At 54.2% G+C, this 23,793-nt stretch overlaps 2 protein-coding genes across 3 annotated transcripts in view; one reads left to right on the plus strand and one right to left on the minus strand.

The window, feature by feature from the left end:
* The window catches only part of LOC142917354 (uncharacterized), a 661,949-nt gene that overhangs the window by 602,872 nt on the left and 35,284 nt on the right, over window positions 1-23,793 (plus strand). The gene's annotated exons all lie outside the window — the stretch shown is intronic.
* LOC142917371 (uncharacterized) lies at window positions 13,378-22,606 on the minus strand. 2 transcript variants are annotated; one of them, XM_076062011.1, is made up of 7 exons: window positions 22,515-22,606; window positions 19,702-19,842; window positions 18,663-19,022; window positions 15,783-16,031; window positions 15,172-15,322; window positions 14,945-15,005; window positions 13,378-14,447 (listed from the first exon to the last, which is right to left on the minus strand). In XM_076062011.1, exons 1-5 carry the CDS (start codon window positions 22,558-22,560, stop codon window positions 15,198-15,200), a joined length of 921 nt encoding a protein of 306 aa, XP_075918126.1. In that variant the 5' UTR covers window positions 22,561-22,606; the 3' UTR covers window positions 13,378-14,447; window positions 14,945-15,005; window positions 15,172-15,197. The 2 variants fall into 2 exon arrangements, with proteins under 2 accessions (XP_075918126.1, XP_075918127.1); XM_076062012.1 differs by having other exon boundaries at window positions 19,686-19,842; window positions 22,515-22,598.

Consider the following 23,793-nt stretch of genomic DNA (forward strand, 5'->3'; position numbering starts at 1 on the left):
ACTTACCTCTCTCTTACTCATGCGTACTTCCACTCTGCTGCACTGGAAGCTGTAGAAAAGCGATCAGTAGAGGGTTGAGCCTGGCTGCGCTGAAGTTCGTCACGCGGACGTCTCGAACGGCTGACTCCCCTCCTGCGTGGACCGCGATGATCTTGAAGAAGAACTGCCTTGCTACCTGAATCCCCCTCCCTTTATCCCACCTACAACAAAGGAATTTCGGCGTTTCGCTTCCTTGACCTCCCGTCCAATCAGGGGCTCGGATTTTCCCGCCCTTTCGATACCCGGATCCCAGCTCAGGTGACGTCGCCGCAATGATCTCTCCGACATACGCTCTTTGTTCTCCCGCTACCAGTCCACTGACCCGTGCTTGTGTGTGTGTGGTTCCACTCGTGGTGGCTCGATGGCCCTTTCCGTGACCATGCAACTTTTACTATTAGGTCACGGCGCCGCAGTGCATGTCAGCTACAGGGGGAAGATCGCCCAATTTCCCGGCCGCAGGAAACCATGAAGTTCGATCCCATTAGGGACTTCTGGAAAAAAATCTATCGGCTGGGTGACCTCCCCTCCCGGCTCTATGTTGGGCGTGTGTGCGTTCGTGCGGGGGGGGGGGGGGGTGGTGAGGGTGCACCGCGTCGGCATCCCCCGGTGGCGGCAGAGCGGCGGTGGGCACGGCCTCGGCAGAGCGGCCCTGCTGCGGCGGCCTCACGACTGTGCAGTGGGCAAAACGCGGACGTCTGAGAAGGCACCGGCCCGGGAGAGTGGCGGGAAATCCGAGGCATCGGTGATGGCGTCGCGGCGATGGGTACGGCTCCGCTGGAGCGGCTCCGCTGCGGCGGCACCACACAGCCCCCCGAGGTGCCAGTCCCCGTTCCGGGTTGACTGGAGCACCTCGCCTGGGTTGCCCCTACGAGGTAGCGCCGCGGGGTCTGCGGGACTCGTCCGGCTCTTGTGGCTGGTCTCGGCGGTGGCGGGTCCGTCTCTCGGGGTTCTGGCGGCGGTCTCCTCCTCCACTCCAGGGGTTCTTTCCGGTCCTGGGTACCTGCGGGCTGGGAGACAAACTCGGGGGCGGTAGGGTTCAGGGGCCGTCGTCCTCGTCTCCCTTGGCTTGGGTCGGTACCCCCTGGGGCCCAGGGCCCCGTGGGGCCCATATACGGCACGAGGCCCCCGGGTATGGGGGGTGTGGGGGGGGGAGGTTCCGGCGTCCTCGAGCGGCGGGGTTCTCCCTTGCTGGGGCCGCCCTCCCTGGTTTCAGTCGCCGGACACTGACTACCATCTCCCAGCCCCCCTCTCCCCCTTGAATCAGTACCATCCAAGGGGAGATCTGTCGCCCCACCGTCCAGGGCCCCCGCCAGTAGGTGGTTTACTTCCCCACCTGCCTGGCCCCGACGCGAGGGGTGTGCAGCCACATCTGAGAGCCCGCCGAGTAGAAGGGGGGCTCCATTTGGGGTCGGGTGCCCCGCTCCTGCCACTGGTGCGCGGTCTCGCCTTGCGGGTAGGCCCGGACCCTAGCTTCTCGCAGGGTCCCCATCAAGTCCTCCACGGGGCGGCTCCCTTCCTCCCATTGCGGTGGAGGGACACCGAACAGCAGATCTGTAGGCAGGCGAGACTCACGACCAAACATCATTAGGAGCGGGGTCTGTCCCGTGGAGGTGTGTACTGTGGTGGCGTAGGCGAACAGAGCATAGGGGAGGTGTTCGTCCCAGTCCCGTTGATTCGCGGCCGCCATGCGTTTAAGCTTCCCGGCTAGGGTCTGGTTCATTCTCTCTACCATCCCATTTGCCTGGGGATGATACGCCGTAGTTCGGTCCTTCTGGATCCCGAACTCCCGGCACAGCGCCTGGAATAGCTCTGCCTCGAACTCACTACCCTGGTCAGTAATGACTCTGTGAGGGATCCCGTGCTTAAGTACACAGTGTTCCAAGAACGCTCGGGCTACTACGAGGGCTGTCTTATCGGGGATGGCCACCGCTACGGGATAGCGTGTGAAGTACTCCACCGCTACGAGAATATATCGGTTGGCCTGGTGGGATCGCGGGAATGGCCCTTGCAGGTCGATCCCAACCAGCTGATTCGTTCGACTGACGCGGAACAGTCTCATGGGTACCTGGTATCGTGCCGGTTTCGGCCCACATTGCTGGCACGCGCGACAGCCCTGTACCCAGGCGGCCACGTCTTGTGCTAACTTGGGCCAGAGATACTGGCGATGCAGGGTTTCCCGAGTGCGCCGTTTCCCCGTCATGGTCCCCGAGCGGGTGGTGGTGCACCAGTCTTAGCAGCTGGGGTCGCACCTGGGCGGAAACACAGATGCACCCAGGCTGGCCGGCTTCTGTCAGCTCTCGTACTACCCCGTTCTGCACGCACAACCGGGCGTACAAACCACTCCAGGGTCCTGGTAGGGCATCCTTCTTCTCCCGTAGGGCCGCTTCCACCGCCGCCAGATCCGGATCCCGCAGCTGGGTCCGTATCAGCTGCGCGTGGTCCAGGCCCGGAAAGGCGCAGCCGACGTCCTCCTGGATCCGATCGGATGGGGTTGCGCGACCCGTTGGGCCCCAGGGTGTGGGCCCCGTGCCTGTCGAGTGGTCGCCCGGGTCCCTGGTTCCTCCTACCGGGGTCTCTGTGGCACATACTGCACTGCCTCTCACCGGGGGAGGGTTAGTCTCGGTGCGCTCCTGGGGGCCTGCCACCTGCCAGCAACGGCCCCCCGTGAAGCACGGGCAGACTTCCTCCAACCTTGTCTCGGCACACACCGCGGGCTGCCTCGACAAGGCGTCCGCGTTTGCGTGCGTACGCCCAGCTCGGTACTCTATTTGCAGGTTGTACTCCTGCAACTGCGCCAGCCATCGGGCCATCTGCCCCCGCAGTTCCTTGAATGTAAGGAGAAACTGCAGGGCATAATGGTCAGTGCGCACCCGACATTTCCTGCCGTACAAATACGGTCGGAACTGTTTACACGCGAAGATCACGGCATACAGTTCTTGACGGGTCACGCAATAATTCAGCTCGGCCCCACTCAGGGTCCGACTGGCGTATGCGATGACCCGCTCTGTCCCACCCTGCACCTGTGACAGCACCGCGCCCAGCCCACTGCTGCAGGCGTCGGTGTCCAAGATAAAATCCGTGGTGAAATCTGGGAAAGCTAGGGTGGGGGTGTGGGTGAGGTGGTCTTTGAGGGCGGTGAAGGCCGTTTCGCAGGCCTCCGTCCATCGATAGGGGTTCTTAGGGGAGGTGAGTTGGGTGAGGGGGCGTGCAATCTCGCTGAATCCCTTTACAAATCGACGATAATAGGTGGCGAGTCCTAAGAATGACCTGATCTCCGTCAGATTCCTGGGCCGTGGCCATTCCACTACGGCGCGCACCTTTTCCGGATCGGTGCACACCCCTGCCTCGCTGACTCGGTGTCCGAGGTACCCTACCTCGCGCTGCGCAATGTAGCACTTACGCGGCTTGAGCTTGAGATGGGCTGCTCGTAGTCGCTGGAACACCTCTCGCAACCTTGACCAGTGCTCGGACAGAGATCTGCTGAACACTATCACGTCATCCAGGTAAATCAGGCACTGTTCCCACTGTAAGCCCCGCATTACCAACTCCATCAACCGCTGGAATGTCGCGGGTGCGTTAGTGAGTCCGAACGGAAGCACTCGAAACTCGAACAGCCCCATCGGGGTGGTGAACGCGGTTTTCAGCCGATCCTCCTCCGCCATCTCCACCTGCCAGTACCCGGACGCCAGATCGAGGGTGGAAAAATACCGTGCCCCTGCGAGGCTGTCAAAGGTGTCGTCGATGCGCGGTATGGGGAAGGCGTCGCCGAGGGTGACTGCGTTCAATTTTCGGTAATCAACGCAGAATCGGGTCGACCCGTCTTTTTTCGTCACTAGCACCACGGGGGCAGACCAGGGGCTCGTCGAGGGCTGAATTATGTTATCACGTAGCATGTCCGCGACTGCCTCCTTGATCTGGGTCCGTTCAGGCGCGCCCACCCGGTATGCGGGGAGTTTGATCGGTCGGGCTGCACCTGTGTCAATTTGGTGCTTAACAAGGTCTGTTCGGCCTACATCTGAATCGTGCTCGCTGAACACGTCGGCGTACTCCCGTAACAACCCGCGCAGCTGATCGGCCTCCCCCCTAGGTAAATCTGCCCAAGGCACATGTAACGCATCATGTAGGGGAGCGATCTCGGCCCGGGGGGTTGGGCCGACCCGCCAGGCCAGATCCTGGTTGTCCTCAGAGTGGCCAGGGTTTTCTGCCCAGAGTGCAAACACCGAGTCGTTAGAGTGGTGCGCGTGCAGGGGGTGTATGGTGGCTACTGTGGTGCGTCGTCGTAGCATCGCCGGGGTACTGTGTGGGTTAAACACCGGCATGAACAGTCAGCCCCCATCTGCGTTTACCAGCGTGGCTGATCCTACGACTCCGTACCGCGCTGCCAACTCCGGGTGAGGAGTTAGCATTACCTCACCCGATGGTCGGTGTGTAGGGTCGGCGGAGGGGGTTGCCACTGGCACCAGCATCTCGGCGAGTGGCCCGATGGTGAGGGCTGACACCAGCGTAGCGGCCACGGGTGTGAAGCGAGGGCGATTCGGCTCGGGTCCCAGGAACGGAATCCGCTCCCCGCTGCCCTCCACGGTGGCGCATCGCTGGCGGGGCTGCACGTTGAGCCGCAGCTTTTCCAGGAGGTCCGTACCTGCAATACACTCATGGCACAACACACTCGAGACGTAGAATTCCTGGTTGCACAACTGGTTTCCGAGACGGACCTCGAGGGAGATCCTTCCCAGCAACCCCATCCCGGCTCCGCTCGCTGTGTGCAGCGCGCAATCCGGGGCCTGCAGGCGGCTCACGTCAACCCCGAGCACGCTGCAGTGCGTGGCGCTCACGAGTGAGGCTACGGCCCCCGTGTCCAGTAGGATCCGGGTGCGCTGCCCGTTCACCTGTCCTTCCACCAGCGACGTGGCCCCCGTGATTCCTGCCACCAGCTCCCGTAGCCAGTTGCCCGTCCTCACCGCGTCCTTGGGTGTTGTGGCCGGGACCTGTGTGGGTGTCACTTGCTCACCATTATTATTATCGCCGTTTTGTTTCGGGACCTCGTTGATTGCAACCCTAGGTGGTCCACTCTCTAGGGGGCGTTGGCGTTTAACCCTGGCGCCTTTCTAGCGCGGGCGATCTGGGGACAGTCCCTCACCAGATGCCCTTGCTGGTCGCACAGGTAGCATGCTCGGGGAAGGGCGGCGGCCCCGTAGGAGCCTCCCCGCCCGCTCCCTCTTTCCCCTCCCGTACGCCGCTGCCCAGACTCAGCCTCTAGTCAGGCTACCCTCTCGGCCAGCCCTCCCAACTCGGTCTGAACCGTCTCTACCGTAGTCTGCAGCGCAGTCATATGTGCCCGTACTTGGGTTACCTTGTTGTCCACTTGGGTTGCTCTCTCACCCACTTGGGTTACCTTGTGTCCATTTGGGTTACCTTGTTGTCGATCCCCCCAATGCCCGTCTGTATCCCTGCTACCCATCCCGGGGTTGTCTCGCGGGATGCCGGAGGCTCCCTTTCCCGACCCCTTACCGTCCTGGCGAGCCCCTGTTCCTCCTCTTCCTCCTCGGTGGACAGACTTGCGATGGTGCGCTCCCGTCCCAGTCCTCGGAGCTGTGCGCGTTCGCTAGAAATTCTTTCACATTTGCGCGCGCGCTCGACAAGGGCGTTAAAGGGGAGGCGCGTACAGTTCATGTCTGGCTGCCACCACGCCGTGCGCGTTAAGTATCGCTGGATTTTCTCTGCGGCCAGCTCCTCAATCACTTCCGTTGTGTACCCCGGGCGTGCGATCTTTGTTAGCTCGCGCACATCCTCGGCATAATCGCGCAGGTCCTCGCCGGGTTGGCGACGGCGTGCCTCTAAGGCCGCTTTTGCCTCCTCATCGCGCGTACCGAAACGCAGATCAAGTCGGCGCATCAGCTCCTCTAGCTGTGTCTGCGCGCTTGCGGGTAGGGCTTCCACAAAATCGGCTGCCCGCCCATCCAGATTCATATTAAGTTGACGTAACGCCTGCGCGTCCGTCCACCAATTAATTTCCTTAGCCCCTAGGACGTTGCGGGCAAATGCTTTCCATGAAGGTGTACCCCGGCCGGTGAATATATGCCTTATTTTCGCGTGGGGTAATGCGGGGGTTCGTACCGCTTCTGACGCCAAACTGTGGGGGCTACCGTCCCCCGCCATCACTGAATTGTCGGGGCCGCTGCCCACCGACTCCCCCATTCCACTCACACCGCTACCCCTCGGCTGCTCTGTCAGGTCCAGACTAACGACCCCTAACGTCTCGCCCCCCTGTACCTCTGCCTGGGATGTCGACCGCGTTTGCATAGTTTAATTAGCGGCTCGTACGCTTCGCGCTTGCGATGCACTACACTGTGCAACGGCGGGGTGGGGCTGTAAGCGCGCTCACCAATAAATCTCCATACCGCCCGTAAACAAACAGGCGCGGCGCGTGTTTCCCTCCCACCCGCGCTCCACGTGTGCTGACAATAACAAACACGTCCCTTCCCTCTGCCCGTAAACAGACCAATCGCACGCGAGGGGGTTGGAGCCGGGGGGCGGGCGGGCGGGGTTTCTGCCGTGCGCGCACCGCTGATTGGGGACGCTCGCTTGGCTCTGAGTTAAAGATCCCGCTCAAACAGTCGCGCGAATACGCGCGCGCTCGGCGCTCTAACTCGCTATCTCGCGACCAGACCCGTGTGCGGGTGCGTGACCGCGGCACCGCCACCCAGGTACGCGATCGCTAAGCACTATGGTGGGCAATCGTGCGGGCACGTAAACACCCCACGCTTCGTCTCGAGGTGCACAGCCGCGCATACATGTAGACACCCAGCGCACACTGCCCTCCACTTCACACTCCCAAAAGACCACGCAACACAGTTTTATTCCCCCACTAGCGAATTTTATTTACCTGTGATGGTATGGTCAGTGGAAGCTAATCTTTCCCTCGGAGGTCTTCGAGTCGATTTCCCCTACTGCTCGCCCCGCTCTCTATCCTGGATTTAAAACGGCTGAACTTACGCCTCTCTCACTCGTACTTACTTCTCCCCGATGTACTGACCGCTGTAAGGGAATGAGGCGGCGAGCCTGCCGATGCTGGAGTACGTCTCACGGACGTCTCGGATGGCTGACTCTCCTGCTCCCGGGACCGCAATGATCTTGAACAAGAAGAACCCCCCTGCTACCCCAATCCCCCTCCTTTTATCCTACCTACAACAAAGGCATTTTTGCTCTTTCAGACCCTTGGCCTCCCGTCCAATCAGGGGCTCGGATTCTCCCGCCCTATCGATGCCCAGATCCCAGCTCGGGTGACGTCGCCGCAGTGATCTCACCGACGTCCGCTCTCTGTTCTCCCGCTACCAGTCCACTGACCCGCGCTTGTGCGTGCGTGGCTCCACTCGCGGTGGTTCGATGGCCCTTGCCGTGACCATGCAACTTTAATATCAGGTCGCGGCGCCGCAGTGCATGTCAGCTACAGGGGGAAGATCGCCCAATTTCCCGGCCGCAGGAAACCATGAAGTTTGATCCCATTAGGGACTTCTGGACAAAAACCAATCAGCCGGGTGACCTCCCCTTCTGGCTCTACGTGGGGCGTGTGTACGTTCGTGTGGGGGGGAAGGGGGGGTGGTGAGGGTGCGCAGCGTCGGCGTCGACATCCCCCGGTGGTGGCTTTGCGGCGGTGGGCACGACCTCGGCAGAGCGGCCCTGCTGCAGCGGCCTCACGACTGTGCAGGGGCCAAAACGCGGACGTCTGAGAAGGCACCGGCTCCGGGAGAGTGGCAGGAAATCCGAGGCATCGGTGACGGCATCACGGTGGTGGGCGCGGCTCCGCTGCGGCGGCACCACAACTCCACAACATAACATTTAACACGTAAACGTGTGAATGTATTTGTGCAAAAGCTCTGAGGCCGTATCCAGACCACTGATAACTGAGTGTGTGCACAAATAGCAGTTATAATGAAAAATATTTGTAAGTAGTGCTTGGAATCAAGCTTTATTATAGTACCATACCTTGTTATCTAGAAACGTCACGGACTTCACTCCAGCCAGAATGAGGTTCTTCACAACCTCAGCTCCAAGCCCTTTCATCCCCACGATCTGCAGCTTGGAAGCCCTCAGTCTGCAGAGGACGATTTACCGTTATTGTCGTCAACGTACCAGCATCACCACCATCACAACCGTCACCAGCACCACCATTACCACCACCACTACCATCATCACCACCATCGTCACCATCATCACCATCATCACCATCATAACCATCACAACCATCACCATCATCACCACCATCATTAACATCGTCGACAATATCGCCATCACCACCACCATCAACTCTCTCACCTGACCTGGCGATGGCCCGCCACGTAATAAAATATCGTGTGGGAGGAGGATTCTCTGGTCCCTCTCCCCTTCCTCCCCTCCATGCCTCTCATTCCGTTCCTCTTCCTCCCCCCTCGCCTCTCTCCATCTCTTTTTTTTCGCCTCCTCACTCCTCTTCAATGACGAGCTTCTTCCTCCCTCTGCTGCTGCTGCTGCTTTCACTGCCCCTCTCTCTCTCTCCCTGTGCCATGCCTCTCTCCCTGCCTGCCTCTGTCACTGTCCTTCTCTCGTTTTTTTAACGATCAGAAGAAACAAGATGCTCGCTGGATTCGGCAACTTGGTTCCGTTCATCATTTCGTTTTTTGGGGGATTTTTTTATGCTTTGTTTAACGTAACCCCACCCCCCCTTCTATTCTTTTCTAGGATTTTTTTTTATGTTTTTGTTTTTTCTTCATGGCTCGTGCCGCGCGGCCCCCCCGTGCCGTGAGGCGGAGCGCGTGGGCGGCGCAGCGCAGTACCGGAAGCCCAACCGGGGTTAATTCTCACAGGAGGCAGGGGATTAATTGTGTATGTCTGTGGATGTCTGTACGCATGTATCCGAACACCCGGATAAAATGGGAGGGGTGGGGCTGGGTGGAGAGGGGAGGGTGGGAAGTGGCTGGGTGGGGAGGGTGGGGCTGGGTGGGGGGTGGGAGGGGTGGGGCTGGGTGGGGAGGGGCTGGGTGGGGAGGGTGGGGAGGGGCTGGGTGGGGAGGTAGGGGCTGGGTGGGGGTGGGAGGGGTGGAGCTGGGTGGGGCTGGTCACCCCGTGGTGCCCTTACAAAACTCAACGTTTAACCTACTCACGCCGGCTTGTGCCCGCCCTCACAGACGGGCATATTTGCTCAATGCACCACGTGGTGCCGCCGTTGACCCTGGCCATTGACCGAGCAACCCAACGTTCCTACCAGCTCCCTCCGCAGGAATGTGTTTCAACAAAGTGCGATCACCACGCGTGTGCATCCACTAAAAAGCGCCATTGTCAAGCCACACGCAAGCTTCAGCGCTTTTGAATTTAAAGACATCACACGAGACGGGGGGGGGTGGTGTGTGAGCCAGCAACCACGCCCGGCCGCCTTTGTCTCTCCCCCCCCCCAACCCCAGAGGGACCGGTTACGTCTTTGATGGTGTTGGGTAGGGCGCATCCGTGAGCGGGAATCGAACTCGGGTGTCTGTCGGGCGCCTCTCTTCAGATGTGTTTGGCCGTGAATTGATTTGTAGTTTGTTTTGGCTGCGCGCGAGTCTATGGGTCTCTGTGTGAGTCTGTGTGAGTCTGTGATTCTGTCTCTCCGTGTGAGTCGATGGCTCTGTGAGTGTGTGGCTCTCTGTGTGAGTCGATGACTCTGTCATTTTGTGGCTCTCTGCGTGAGTCGATGGCTCTCTGTGTGAGTCGATGGCTCTCTGTGTGAGTCTATGGCTCTGAGTCTGTGGCTCTCTGTGTGAGTCGATGGCTCTGTGATTCTGTGGATCTCTGTGTGAGTCGATGGCTCTCCGTGTGAGTCTATGTCTCTGATTCTGTGGCTCTCCGTGTGAGTCGATGGCTCTCCGTGTTGCAATCTAAACGTCGTGGTATTTTTTATTCACTTTATTTTTTTCTATCTACGTGACTTTACTGAAAAAAACAGAATATGAATAAGCGGTAAGGCTCTGTGTGAACGGACAGAAGTAAGAACATCACAAAACAATGACGTGAACAATTATCGACGGATCCTACTAATGTAGTGTGTCGTAGTGTATAGTGTAGTGTATAGTGTAGTGTATAGTGTGTAGTGTAGTGTATAGTGTAGTGTATATAGTGTGGTGTAGTATATAGTGTATAGTGTAGCATATATAGTGTAGTATATATAGTGTGTAGTGTAGTGTATAGTGTAGTATATATAGTGTAGTATATATAGTGTGTAGTGTATAGTATAGTGTGTAGTGTATAGTGTAGTGTATAGTGTAGTGTATAGTGTAGTATATATAGTGTATAGTGTAGTGTATATAGTGTGCAGTGTAGTATAGTGTAGTATATATAGTGTATAGTAGTGTATAGTGTAGTATATATAGTGTGTAGTGTAGTGTATAGTGTAGTGTATAGTGTAGTGTAGTATATATAGTGTGTAGTGTAGTGTATAGTGTAATGTATAGTGTAGTATATATAGTGTGTAGTGTATAGTGCGTAGTGTAGTATATATAGTGTAGTATATATAGTGTAGTGTATAGTGTAGTGTATAGTGTAGTGTCTAGTGTAGTATATATAGTGCAGGGGTCGGGAACCTATGGCTCGCGAGCCAGATGTGGTTCTTTTGATGATTGCATATGGCTCGCAGATAAAACAAAATATTCTCACTTGTTTTAATCCATCCATCGATTTTTCACTGCGCATGTCCTGTTCAGGGCTGCAGGAGCAATTGTCCATTATTTTAATTGGATGATACTGGCCTACGTTTGCCGTTGCTGGGTAAAACAGGTAAACGCCCCCTTTTGAATCAGTCTGAGACTGCGTCTGCTCGGTCATTAGCTCAAAGCTAACCCTTCGACGAAGAAGATGGCGAAAAGAAAAAAAGACGACGAGTATCGTACATTTCAGGACGAATGGACCGAAGAATTCGCCTTTGTGGAGAGAGCGGGTTCTGCGGTGTGTCTAATTTGCAATGACAAAATTACATCGTTGAAACGGTCGAATGTAAAGCGGCACTTCGACACGCGCCACGCTACCTTTGCATCAAAATACCCTGCGGGAGACAGCAGAAAGAAAGCGTGCCAAGAGCTTCTGAGCAGGGTGCAAGCTAGCCAGCAGCAACTCCGCGTATGGACCCGGCAAGGTGACTATAATTCGGCTAGCTTTGCTGGTTCTTTAGCAATAGTGAGGAACGGAAAACCATTCACAGATGGCGAGTATGCTAAAACGTTCATGCTGGATGTAGCCAATGAACTTTTTGATGATCTTCCGAACAAAGACAAGATAATCAAACGGATACAAGACATGCCTCTGTCGGCAAGAACTGTTCATGATCGTACCATCGTGATGGCAAACAAAGTGGAGGAAACGCAAGTGAAGGACATAAATGCAGCGCCGTTCTTTTCTCTGGCTTTGGATGAGTCAACAGACGTGAGCCATTTGTCGCAGTTCAGCGTGATTGCAAGATATGCTGTTGGTGACACACTGCGCGAAGAAAGTCTTGCTGTTCTGCCATTAAAAGGGTCCACAAGAGGTGAGGATTTATTCAAGTCTTTCATGGAGTTTGCTCAAGAAAAAAGTCTACCTATGGATAAACTTCTCTCAGTGTGTACTGATGGTTCTCTGTGTATGGTGGGGAAAAACAAAGGATTTGTGGCGCTTCTCCGTGAACATGAAAATAGACCCATCCTAAGTTTCCATTGCATTATACACCAGGAGGCACTTTGTGCTCAGATGTGTGACAGGCAGTTTGGCGAAGTGATGTCGCTGGTCATTCGTGTGATCAACTTTATTGTTGCCCGAGCCTTAAATGATCGCCAGTTTAAAACACTGCTGGATGAAGTTGTAAATAACTATCCTGGTCTGCTTTTGCACAGCAATGTGCGTTGGTTGTCAAGAGGGAAGGTGCTTAGCCGTTTTGCGGCTTGCCTGAACGAAATCCGGACTTTCCTTGAAATGAAAGGCGTCGGGCATCCTGAGCTAGCCGACACCGAGTGGCTCCTCAAGTTTTACTATCTCGTAGATCTGACTGAACATCTGAACCAGCTCAACGTGAAAATGCAAGGCATTGGAAATACAGTGTTATCCCTTCAACAAGCTGTATTTGCTTTTGAAAACAAGCTGGAGCTTTTCATCACGGATCTTGAAACAGGTCGTTTACTACATTTTGAAAAACTGAGCCAATTTAAAGATGCATGCACAGCAAGTGAGCCCATTCAAAACCTTGATCTCCACCAGCTAGCTGGCTGCACATCCAGTCTCCTACAGTCCTTCAAAGCACGCTTTGGAGAATTTCGTGAGCACACTCGTCTTTTTAAGTTCATCACCCATCCAAACGAGTGTTCACTGAACACAGCCGACCTGAATTACATCCCTGGTGTCTCCGTCAGAGATTTTGAAGCAGAAGTGGCTGACCTGAAGGCCTCAGACATGTGGGTGAATAAGTTCAAGTCACTGAATGAAGATTTGGAAAGAATCACACGACAGAAAGCGGAGTTGGCGAGCAAGCACATGTGGACAGAAATGAAAAAACTCCAACCCGAAGACCAGCTGATTCTCAAAACTTGGAACGCGCTTCCTGTCACATACCACACACTGCAGCGTGTGAGTATTGCTGTATTGACCATGTTTGGATCTACGTATGCATGTGAGCAGTTATTCTCACATCTTAAAAACATCAAGTCCAACCTACGATCACGTTTAATGGATGAAAGCCTCAACGCTTGCATGAAGCTTAACCTCACCAAGTACCAACCCGACTACAAAGACATCAGCAAATCCATGCAGCACCAGAAGTCGCATTAATGGTGAGTGTTATAACAACATTATTTAAAAGAATAAATTCAGAGGCTTATTATACTGACATTTAGTTGAATTCACTTTTAAAATATATTATATGGCTCTCACTGAAATAAATTTCCAAATGTTTTGCTTTCATGGCTCTCTTAGTCAAAAAGGTTCCCGACCCCTGATATAGTGTGTAGTGTATAGTGCGTAGTGTAGTATATATAGTGTAGTATATATAGTGTAGTGTATAGTGTAGTGTATAGTGTAGTGTCTAGTGTAGTGTATAGTGTGGTATACATAGTGTAGTATATATAGTGTGTAGTGTATAGTGTAGTGTATAGTGTAGTATACATAGTGTAGTATATATAGTGTGTAGTGTATAGTGTAGTGTATAGTGTAGTATACATAGTGTAGTATATATAGTGTGTAGTGTAGTGTGTAGTGTAGTACACTAGTACAGCACACTGGTGGGTTAGCGAGCCAAGCAACAACATTTGCACTCTGGATACCGTGACATTTCGCCAGCAATCACAACAACCAGCTTCATCAGGCGACAGCCACATTTGTACATTGATTTATTTACACAATCTAACCCGGCTGATATCGGTTCGCCGAAAACCAACAGCGTCAAACTATGAAAGTACCGCGGCATCGCGGGAGCGGCCGATGAAACTGGCCGGGTTCGGGGAGAAATAAAAAACTGAGACGCTGACGGGGCGCACGAAGGCTCACGGCGTTGTACGCGCCTCGTGACGCCGCTTGTTGCCTCGATAAAACAATAATATAAACCGCCGGCCGGCCGGCACATGTGGAACTCCCTTCGTGCCGGACGTCGTGACGGACCGTGCCGATGTCGCCGCTCGTTGACCCCCAGCCACGCGAGGGCGAATTTAAATTCTCCCCCCCCCACCCCCCTCTCCCTGGCTCCCTGGCACCATGCCCAATCGCCTCCCTTCCAACGGCACATGCCGGGGGAAAGCACTGGCAGGTGAGAGACCGTCACGAGTCTAAAATAAAATAATAAAAAACTGCGTCCAGTAACAGAGAGCTCTTTCGTAAAAAAAATCCCCCCCCCCAAAAAAACAAAAGTCAAAAGCCAAACTTTGGCACTGATTGTTGGGATCACACAACAACAACAAATCTTCTTGGTTCTTTCGGTGAAGTCACGTAGAAGGGAAATAATACAATAATAAAAATAAAACATAAAATAATAAAATTCTCACGACGTCTCGGCCACAACACAAGCAGCCGAAACGTCGGGAGAATCTTATCACGTTATGTTTTATTTTTATTAATTCCCTTCTACGTGGTGACTTTACCGGAAGAACAAAGAAGATGAATCCCTGCAGTCTCCGCTACAGTCCAGATCGTCGCACGCGGGGGTTCATCCGCTCGTGAAGCCGCCCACGGCGACAATCCCCAGCGTTACCCCGGCAACTGGAGGCACGGTAAGGTGGAGCACGGCAAGGTGGAGCACGGCAAGGTGGAGCACGGCAGGGTGGAGCACGGCAAGGTGGAGCACGGCAAGGTGGAGCACTCTCCCTCCTCGGGCACCCCCCCCCCCCCCCCCGCGCCGCTTCTCAAACATCTTCCTCCCCTTCCTCGTCGTCATCTTCGTCTTTGAAAACCTGCGCGGGTCAGAATAAATAAGAGAGACGGTGACCGACTCCACCCCCCCCCCCCCACCCCTGGGGTGGCCAGAAGTTGCTCACCGCTCGCCCGCCCACCAATGGCTCCCTTTAAGAGTGTGCTCCTAATCTCAGCTCGTTACCTGTATAAAAGACACCTGGGAGCCAGAAATCTTTCTGATTGAGAGGGGGTCAAATACCTATTTCCCTCATTAAAATGCAAATCAATTTATAACATCTTTGACATGCGCTTTTCTGGATTTTTTTTGTTATTCTGTCTCTCGCTGTTCAAATAAACCTACCATTCAATTATAGACTGATCATTTCTTTATCAGTGGGCAAACGTACAAAATCAGCAGGGGATCAAATACTTTTTTCCCTCACTGTATACACTACACTACTATACACTACACTATACACTACACTATACACTACACAGAATACGGAGAGAGACACGGATGGAATGGGCCTCTGTGCGCGGGCGGTGTGCCACTCACGTAGCCAAGGTCGTCCTCCGCGTTTCTCCGCGGTGGCTTGGGGAGAGTGGGGGGTTCCTCCCTGCACGCATGTGGGTAGTGGAGGGGTGGTGGGGGGGTAGCGGGGGGGGGGGGTGGTGAGGTAGCGGGGGGGGTGGTGGGGGGGGCACAGCGGCAGGTCGTCACACAGGTAACCCCGCAGGCACCGCCAACGTCCGCCCGACGTCCGAGAGAAGCGAGCGACTCACGTGGGGCCCCAGGGCTCGTGACGACGCTACCGCTGCCGGCGGCGGCGGCAGCAGAGCAGCAGATTGGCTGCCAGGGCGAGGGACACGGCGAGGATTGCGGCCGGAATGGCCCAGCTGGCCCAGCCCGCCGCCGCCGTCTCCGCCGCCTTCTCTGCGTGGCACAACGATCCCCCGCGTGGCGTTAGCGTGCTGCTGTAGCACGACGACAACAACCATCGCGACAACAACCACCGCAATGACAACACGCGCCAGGCTAGGTGCACTTTAAGGCTCGTGCTGCTTGCACCCAGGCGTTGCGGGTTGAGGGAGTGAGATGAAGGACAGACAGAGACAAAGTTCCCCCGTAAAAGCCCTAGCAGACTGTTGGGGCAGGTGCCGCTAGCGAGTATCAGCAACTATGAAGGCCTTGATTGTGACAAACGAGGGGATGGGTGGCCAGAACAGGGACACGCACACGGACAGGCACACACACACGCACACGGACTGATATGCATGCACACGGACACACTTGCATGCACACGCACACGGACAGACACGCACCAACACACATGGTTGCACACACACACATACTAGGACACACACGCATGCAACATTCAGAGATGCGAACAAACCTGTTTGTGTGTCGAGTTGCCTGTTCGGACCGAAAGTCGTGAGTTCAACTGGCGTGCAACAGACGGCGGTGGTGGCGTCTACATCTGTAGAACGTGAAGAACCAGTGGCATCTACATCTGTAGAACGTGAAGAACCAGTGGCATCTACATCTGTAGAACGTGAAGAACCAGTGGCATCTACATCTCCAGAAAGTGAAGAAGCAGTGGCATCTACATCTCCAGAAGGTGAAGAACCAGTGACATCTACATCTGCAAAACGAGAAGAACCAGTGACATTAACATCAACAGAATACGAAAAACCAGTGGCATGTACATCTGCAGAACGTAAAGAACCAGTGGCATCTACATCTCCAGAAGGTGAAGAACCAGTGGCATCTACATCTGCAAAACGAGAAGAACCAATGGCATCTACATCTGCAGAACGTGAAGAAACAGTGGCATCTACATCTGCAAAACGAGAAGAACCAGTGGCATCTACATCTGTAGAACGTGAAGAACCAGTGGCATCTACATCTGTAGAACGTGAAGAACCAGTGGCATCTACATCTGCAAAACGAGAAGGACAAGTGGCATCTACAGAATATGAAAAACTGGTGGCATCTACATCTACAGATTATGAAGAACGAGTTGCATCTACATCTGTAGAACATGAAGAAACAATGGGATCTACATCTGTAGAATGTGAAGAACCAGTGGCATCTACATCTGTGGAATGTGAAGAGAACGTGAAGAACCAGTGGCATCTACATCTGTAGAACATGAAGAAGCAGTGGCATCTACATCTATAGAAGGTGAAGAACCAGTGACATCTACATCTGCAGAACGTGAAGAACCAGTGGCATCTACATCTGCAGAACGTGAAGAACCAGTGGCATCTACATCTGCAGAGCGTGAAGAACCAGTGGCATCTACATCTGCAGAAGATAACGAGCTTTTGGTCTCTGTGTGAGTCTATGGGTTTCTGTCTGAGTAGACTATGGGTGTCTGTGTGATGAGTCTATGGGTCTCTATGTGAGTAGTCTATGGGTCTCTGTGTGAGTAGTCTATGGGTGTCTGTGTGATGAGTCTATGGGTCTCTGTGTGAGTAATCTATGGGTGTCTGTGTGAGTAGTGATGAGTCTATGGGTCTCTGTGTGATGAGTCTATGGGTCTCTGTGTGAGTAGTCTATGGGTGTCTGTGTGAGTAGTCTATGGGTCTCTGTGTGATGAGTCTATGGGTGTCTGTGTGATGAGTCGATGGGTCTCTGTGTGATGAGTCTATGGGTCCCTGTGTGAGTAGTCTATGGGTGTCTGTGTGAGTAGTCTATGGGGGTCTGTGTGAGTAGTCTATGGGTCTCTGTGTGAGTAGTCTATGGGTCTCTGTGTGAGTAGTCTATGGGTCTCTGTGTGAGTAGTCTATGGGTGTCTGTGTGAGTAGTCTATGCGTCTCTGTGTGATGAGTCTATGGGTGTCTGTGCGATGAGTCGATGGGTCTCTGTGTGATGAGTCTATGGATCTCTGTGTGAGTAGTCTATGGGTCTCTGTGTGAGTAGTCTATGGGTCTCTGTGTGAGTAGTCTATGGGTGTCTGTGTGAGTAGTCTATGAGTCTCTGTGTGAGTAGTCTATGGGTCTCTGTGTGAGTAGTCTATGGGTGTCTGTGTGAGTAGTCTATGGGTCTCTGTGTGAGTAGTCTATGGGTCTCTGTGTGAGTAGTCTATGGGTGTCTGTGTGAGTAGTCTATGAGTCTCTGTGTGAGTAGTCTATGGGTCTCTGTGTGAGTAGTCTATGGGTGTCTGTGTGAGTAGTCTATGAGTCTCTGTGTGATGAGTCTATGGGTGTCTGTGTGATGAGTCGATGGGTCTCTGTGTGATGAGTCTATGGGTCTCTGTGTGCGTAGTCTATGGGTCTCTGTGTGATGAGTCTATGGGTGTCTGTGTGATGAGTCGATGGGTCTCTGTGTGATGAGTATATGGGTCTCTGTGTGAGTAGTCTATGGGTCTCTGTGTGATGAGTATATGGGTCTCTGTGTGAGTAGTCTATGGGTCTCTGTGTGAGTAGTCTATGGGTCTCTGTGTGAGTAGTCTATGGGTGTCTGTGTGAGTAGTCTATGGGTCTCTGTGTGATGAGTCTATGGGTCTCTGTGTGAGTAGTCTATGGGTCTCTGTGTGAGTAGTCTATGGGTCTCTGTGTGAGTAGTCTATGGGTGTCTGTGTGATGAGTCGATGGGTGTCTGTGTGATGAGTCTATGGGTCTCTGTGTGAGTAGTCTATGGGTCTCTGTGTGAGTAGTCTATGTGGGTCTCTGTGTGAGTAGTCTATGGGTGTCTGTGTGATGAGTCGATGGGTGTCTGTGTGATGAGTCTATGGGTCTCTGTGTGAGTAGTCTATGGGTCTCTGTGTGAGTAGTCTATGGGTATCTGTGTGAGTAGTCTATGGGTGTCTGTGTGAGTAGTCTGAGTCTCTGTGTGAGTAGTCTATGGGTCTCTGTGTGAGTAGTCTATGAGTGTCTGTGTGAGTAGTCTATGGGTGTCTGTGTGATGAGTCGATGGGTCTCTGTGTGATGAGTCTATGGGCCTCTGTGTGAGTAGTCTATGGGTCTCTGTGTGAATAGTCTATGGGTCTCTGTGTGAGTAGTCTATGAGTGTCTGTGTGAGTAGTCTATGGGTGTCTGTGTGATGAGTCGATGGGTCTCTGTGTGATGAGTCTATGGGTGTCTGTGTGATGAGTCGATGGGTCTCTGTGTGATGAGTCTATGGGTCTCTGTGTGAGTAGTCTATGGGTGTCTGTGTGATGAGTCTATGGGTCTCTGTGTGGTGAGTCTATGGGTCTCTGTGTGAGTAGTCTATGGGTCTCTGTGTGATGAGTCTATGGGTCTCTGTGTGGGGCAGTGCCAATTCTCACCGATGACAGAGAGGTTGACCCTCCCCTCGAAGTTGCCGTGGGGGAAGGTGGCCACACGACAGAGGAAGAGGCCCCCGTCGCCATGACGCACGTCCAGCAGCTCCAGCGAGACGTCGCCGGGCGGCCCCCCACTGCGGAACCGCAGTCGGCCCGCGAGGGACGAGTTGGAGTACGCCGTGCCGTGCAGCGGGCTGAGCGCGGCCAAATTGGCCCCCGCCCAGACGTCGTCACGGGAGGCCTTCAGCCAGTTGGCCTGCACCACCACCACGGCCGCACCCCACAGGACGCAGCGCAGCACCGCCACCTTCTGGCCGACGACCGCCGTGACCTGGCCGTCCGTTTCAACACCCACACGAGGGGCTGGGTGGGAAGACCACACAAAGACCCACACACACAGTGCGCTAACCACTGCACCACCACTCCCCACACTCACACACACTGTGTGCTAACCACTGCACCACCACTCCCCACACACAGTGCGCTAACCACTGCACCACCACTTCCCACACACTCACACACACAGTGTGCTAACCACTGCACCACCACTCCCCACACACATACACTGCGCTAACCACTGCACCACCACTTCCCACCCACACAGTGCGCTAACCACTGCACCACCACTCCCCAAACACACACACAGTGCGCTAACCACTGCCCCACCACTCCCCCTTCACACACACAGTGCGCTAACCACTGCACCACCACTCCCCACACAATCACACAGTTCGCTAACCACTGCACCACCACTTCCCCTTCACACACAGTGCGCTAACCACTGCACCACCACTCCCCACACACACAGTGCGCTAACCACTGCACCACCACTCCCCACACACTCACACAGTGCGCTAACCACTGCACCACCACTCACACACACTGCGCTAACCACTGCACCACCACTCCCCCTGCGCTAACCACTGCACCACCACTCCCCACACACTCACTCACACACAGTGCGCTAACCACTGCACCACCGCTCCCCCCACAATCACACAAACTGGCACCCGATTTATCGATCACCTCCGGCTCTGTTCACCGTGGCTGCTGCACGTGACGAGGTGGTGGTGGTGGAGGAGGAGAGGCAGGATGAAGGAGAAGAGTAGGCCAAGTTTGTAGAGTTTCGACATCGCCATGAACCCCACACGCAGCCACGCGTTCTCCTCACCCAAGCCATGTGCTGAGAAAATCGATTCAAGGTTAAATTAAAACTCGGATCGATTCTATGGGGATAACAAATGCGAATTGATAGTGGTCAAAAATGAAGCCGATGGCATCGATCCCTATTGGGACTGCATTGGAATTGACGTTGGTCGTGAGTGGAAAATGTAATCGAATACATTTTCGATAACATGGGAATTATAGTGATTTGTTCTAATGAAATGGATTCACATTAGGACAGGTGTCTTTTATACAGGTAACAAGCTGAGATTAGGAGCACTCCCTTTAAGAGTGTGCTCCTAATCTCAGCTCGTTACCTGTATAAAAGACACCTGGGAGCCAGGAATCTTTCTGATTGAGAGGGGGTCAAATGCTTATTCCCTCATTAAAATGCAAATCAATTTATAACATTTTTGACATGCGTTTTTCTGGATTTTGTTGTTGTTATTCTGTCTCTCACTGTTCAAATAAACCTACCATTAAAATTAGAGACTGATCATTTCTTTGTCAGTGGGCAAACGTACAAAATCAGCAGGGGATCAAATACTTTTTTCCCTCACTGTACGTATATTACTGAGTAGCGAAACTTTGGGGCTAATGATGTGAAGTGATAGGCAACTAAGCCATTAAAATAATCATATATGTTGAACTTTCGCACCGTACGTAGCCAACTGTGCTGATCGGATGTGCGGAACAATGTGTCGCAAGGTGGTCGGGCGGTGGGACAGGAGTTATGTTTATGAAACGGTGGCATGTGTGGCTCCAATTGGTGGGTTAATACGGTAGCTGGAAAATGCCATCTTTGCTTTGCCAGCATCAGTTGTTTATGGGCCAAGTGCTTTCCTGGAACATTTGGAATGCGGAGGCAATATCTTCATCAGAGCTTCTTCCGGGAGGTAGGAATGAAGTCCACTCAGCTTTTCTGCAGTGAGCATCCAACTCACAATCCATCTCACAATCAAGGCGATGAGTTCACACCCGAGTCTGGGATCAATTTAGCCCCTCATCTCTGCAAGCACAATAAAACGAGGATCCCATTATAGATAGCGGGTTGCCTTCGAGAGGACTGACTCCCCACCATGGGGAATGGGGAGTGTTCACCGCTGACTCAACGGAGGTGAGCACCACAGCGGCAGCCGTAACAATCGGCCACGAGTTTCTACATTACCACAAAGTTCCTGATTATAAATTCATCGCTTGCAACCTGAAACTGGGAACGCGAAAAAAAACCGCCCAAAGGTAGAGCTTTTTTTTTTTGCGGTAGAGGCGGGGGGCGACTTTTGGCCGAGATTACTTGAGACGAGGTCAACGTTAGACGACCCCCGTGTCCTTGACGACCCCACTCAGTCGACACACGGGGCCCAACTCTTCTTCGCTGTGCAGGAGAGGTCGGGGTCCACTTAGGCTATCGGCAAGTCTAAAGCCTCGCCCCGGTTTGCTTACCAGGACGTCTGCCCCACGACCGGGCTGAAGGTAATGTGGGACACAAAAAAAACACAAAGGTCCCCTCGTATAGCATTAACAGACTGTTGGGGCAAGTGCTGCTAGCCAGCGTCTATGAAGGCCGGCACTGTGGCACGCGAGGGGGTGGGCAGCACCACGCCCGGTCGCCACCTTTGTCTCCCCGCAGTGGCGATGTTTACACACCTCATCAGATACTAATTTGAGTCCGAGTCGACCTCGGGGAGACCCAGGACCGGTTCAGATAATCGTCACCGGTGTTGGCCGTGAGCGGGAATCGAACTTGGGCAGCCGGGTTCGTGATGCAGTGCACTAACTGCTACACTACATGGGACACAGATGCAGGCACACACACACACAAAGATACACACACACGCACACCAACACTGGGCGAAGTAATGAATACGATGAAATAGCGACGTCTTCTTCCACAGTCATTCTACTTATATGATTTGGGTTGCCATCTCTGAGGGACAAACCACTTAAACATATCGTGAGAATAATACGTTGTATGAGCTGAAAATGGGAGGAACCACGTGTTAATGCATCATCTCGTGTAGTTGTAATCTTACGTAACTGACAAAAAAACTAGACTTTTAACTTTCCCCGGGGGGAACAGTTTACTGGATTCCCAGCACAGCCACGATTATGGGAGAAAACCAGGACAAGGTGGCAACGCTATAACAACAACAATAATAATATAACCCAGACGTGGGTGTTGATGTCGTGGGGTCGCTTATGTCTGCAGCCGCACCAGTCGGCCAAATGGTCGCAACGCCGTGCGATGTAGGGAAAGGCGCCGCCGAACGCAACCCCCTCGTGGCGCACTTCAGAGGACTCAATGATCAACTTCGTTGGTCTCCGAGATAAACAGGATCAGCGCGCGCTGAATGGTTCGAGCGGCGTTGAACTTCTTCGCACGTGCGCACGTGGCAAACCACGCTCGCTGTGATCGTTCGCGCTGGCCGTCTTGTCATACGCGTAGGGGCATTTAAGCTGTCACGTCGTTCGTGCTGCTGTTGATCCGTGGGGGTGAAGGGGGAGGTGGAGGAGGGGGTTCCGTGAGGGTGCAGAAAACATAAATAGGCGGGCCCACTGCATGCGGTGTTCATTATGGACGCGCCGCGCCGGCTAAAGGACGGGAAGTCGTTTCACTCTTAGGAAGGAGGGGCATTGAGAGAGAGAGAGAGACGCACACGGAGCAAAGCTTAAGAAATGGAGACCTACTACCCGAAGGCGAAGGGCCTGGAAACGGGATCCGGCTCGGATGGAACATGCAGAGACGGATCTCCCGGCAGTCAGCCACCCACTCACCCACCCGCCCACTCACCCAGCCACTCACAACAACCGCCACTAATTGGCGGTGACGTCACCACGACGCTTGTGCCAGGCTCACGTGGTTAGCATTAATTAATTAAACCATCTCCACCTTCAATTAATTACTGCTTACCACGTGACCCTGGCACAAGCGTCGTGGTGACGTCACCGCCAATTAGTGGCGGTTGTTGTGAGTGGCTGGGTGAGTGGCTGGGTGAGCGAGCAGGTGAGTGAGTGGGTGAGTGGCTGAGAGAGTGGGTGAGTGGGTGGGTGAGCGTGTGGGCGACTGGGTGAGTGGGTGGGTGAGTGGGTGGTGAGTGTGTGGGTGAGTGGGTGGTGAGTGTGTGAGCGACTGGGTGAGTGAGTGTGTGGGTGGGTGAGTGACTGGGTGAGTGAGTGTGTGAGGTGAGTGTGTGAGCGACTGGGTGAGCGACTAGGTGAGTGTGTGGGTGGATTAGTGGGTGGGTGACTGTGTGAGTGAGCAACTGGGTGAGCAACTGGGTAAGTGAGTGGGTGTGTGAGTGTGCGTGCGACTGGGTGAGTGAGGGGGTGGGTGAGTGTGTAGATGAGTATGTGAGCGACTGGACGAGTGAGTGTATGAGTGTCTGAGTGAGTGGGTGGGTGAGCGACTGGGTGAGTGTCTGGGTGAGTGGGTGAGTTTGGCGCAGTAGGAGGCACAGGTGGTGCATCAGCCACTCATCTCAGTCAGTCGACCCGTGGCATCTGGGTCTGCCCCGTGACCTGCCAGCGGGCGTTCGACACTTCACGTGGCCTCAGGGTGCACATAGCCTGGCACAAGCGTCGTGGTGACGTCACCGCCACTTAGTGGCGAATGGCGGTTGTTGTTGTTGTCAAAAACAACTCCCTACCTCCACGTGGTGCCGGACAGTGCTGTGGGGTGGAGGGCCAATTCCAATCGGCCTCTTCTGTCAGGGCATTTGCGACCACTATAGTGGCTAATTAATTGAAGGTGGAGGGGCTGGTAACCCCTCCACCTTCATTTACTTAATTGAAGGTGGAGGGGTTACCCACTCACCCACCCACTCACCCAGACACTCACACATCCACCCACTCACCCAGTCGCCCACCCACTCACCCAGACACTCACCCAGACACTCACCACCCACTCACTCACCCGCCCACACACATCCACCCACTCACCCAGTCGCCCACACACCCAGCCACTCACAAC

Source organism: Petromyzon marinus, unplaced genomic scaffold, assembly GCF_048934315.1.
Source record: "Petromyzon marinus isolate PM22_M1 ecotype Great Lakes invasive population unplaced genomic scaffold, UKy_Petmar_22M1.pri1.0 PM_G_Scaffold_47, whole genome shotgun sequence".
NCBI lineage: Eukaryota > Metazoa > Chordata > Hyperoartia > Petromyzontiformes > Petromyzontidae > Petromyzon > Petromyzon marinus.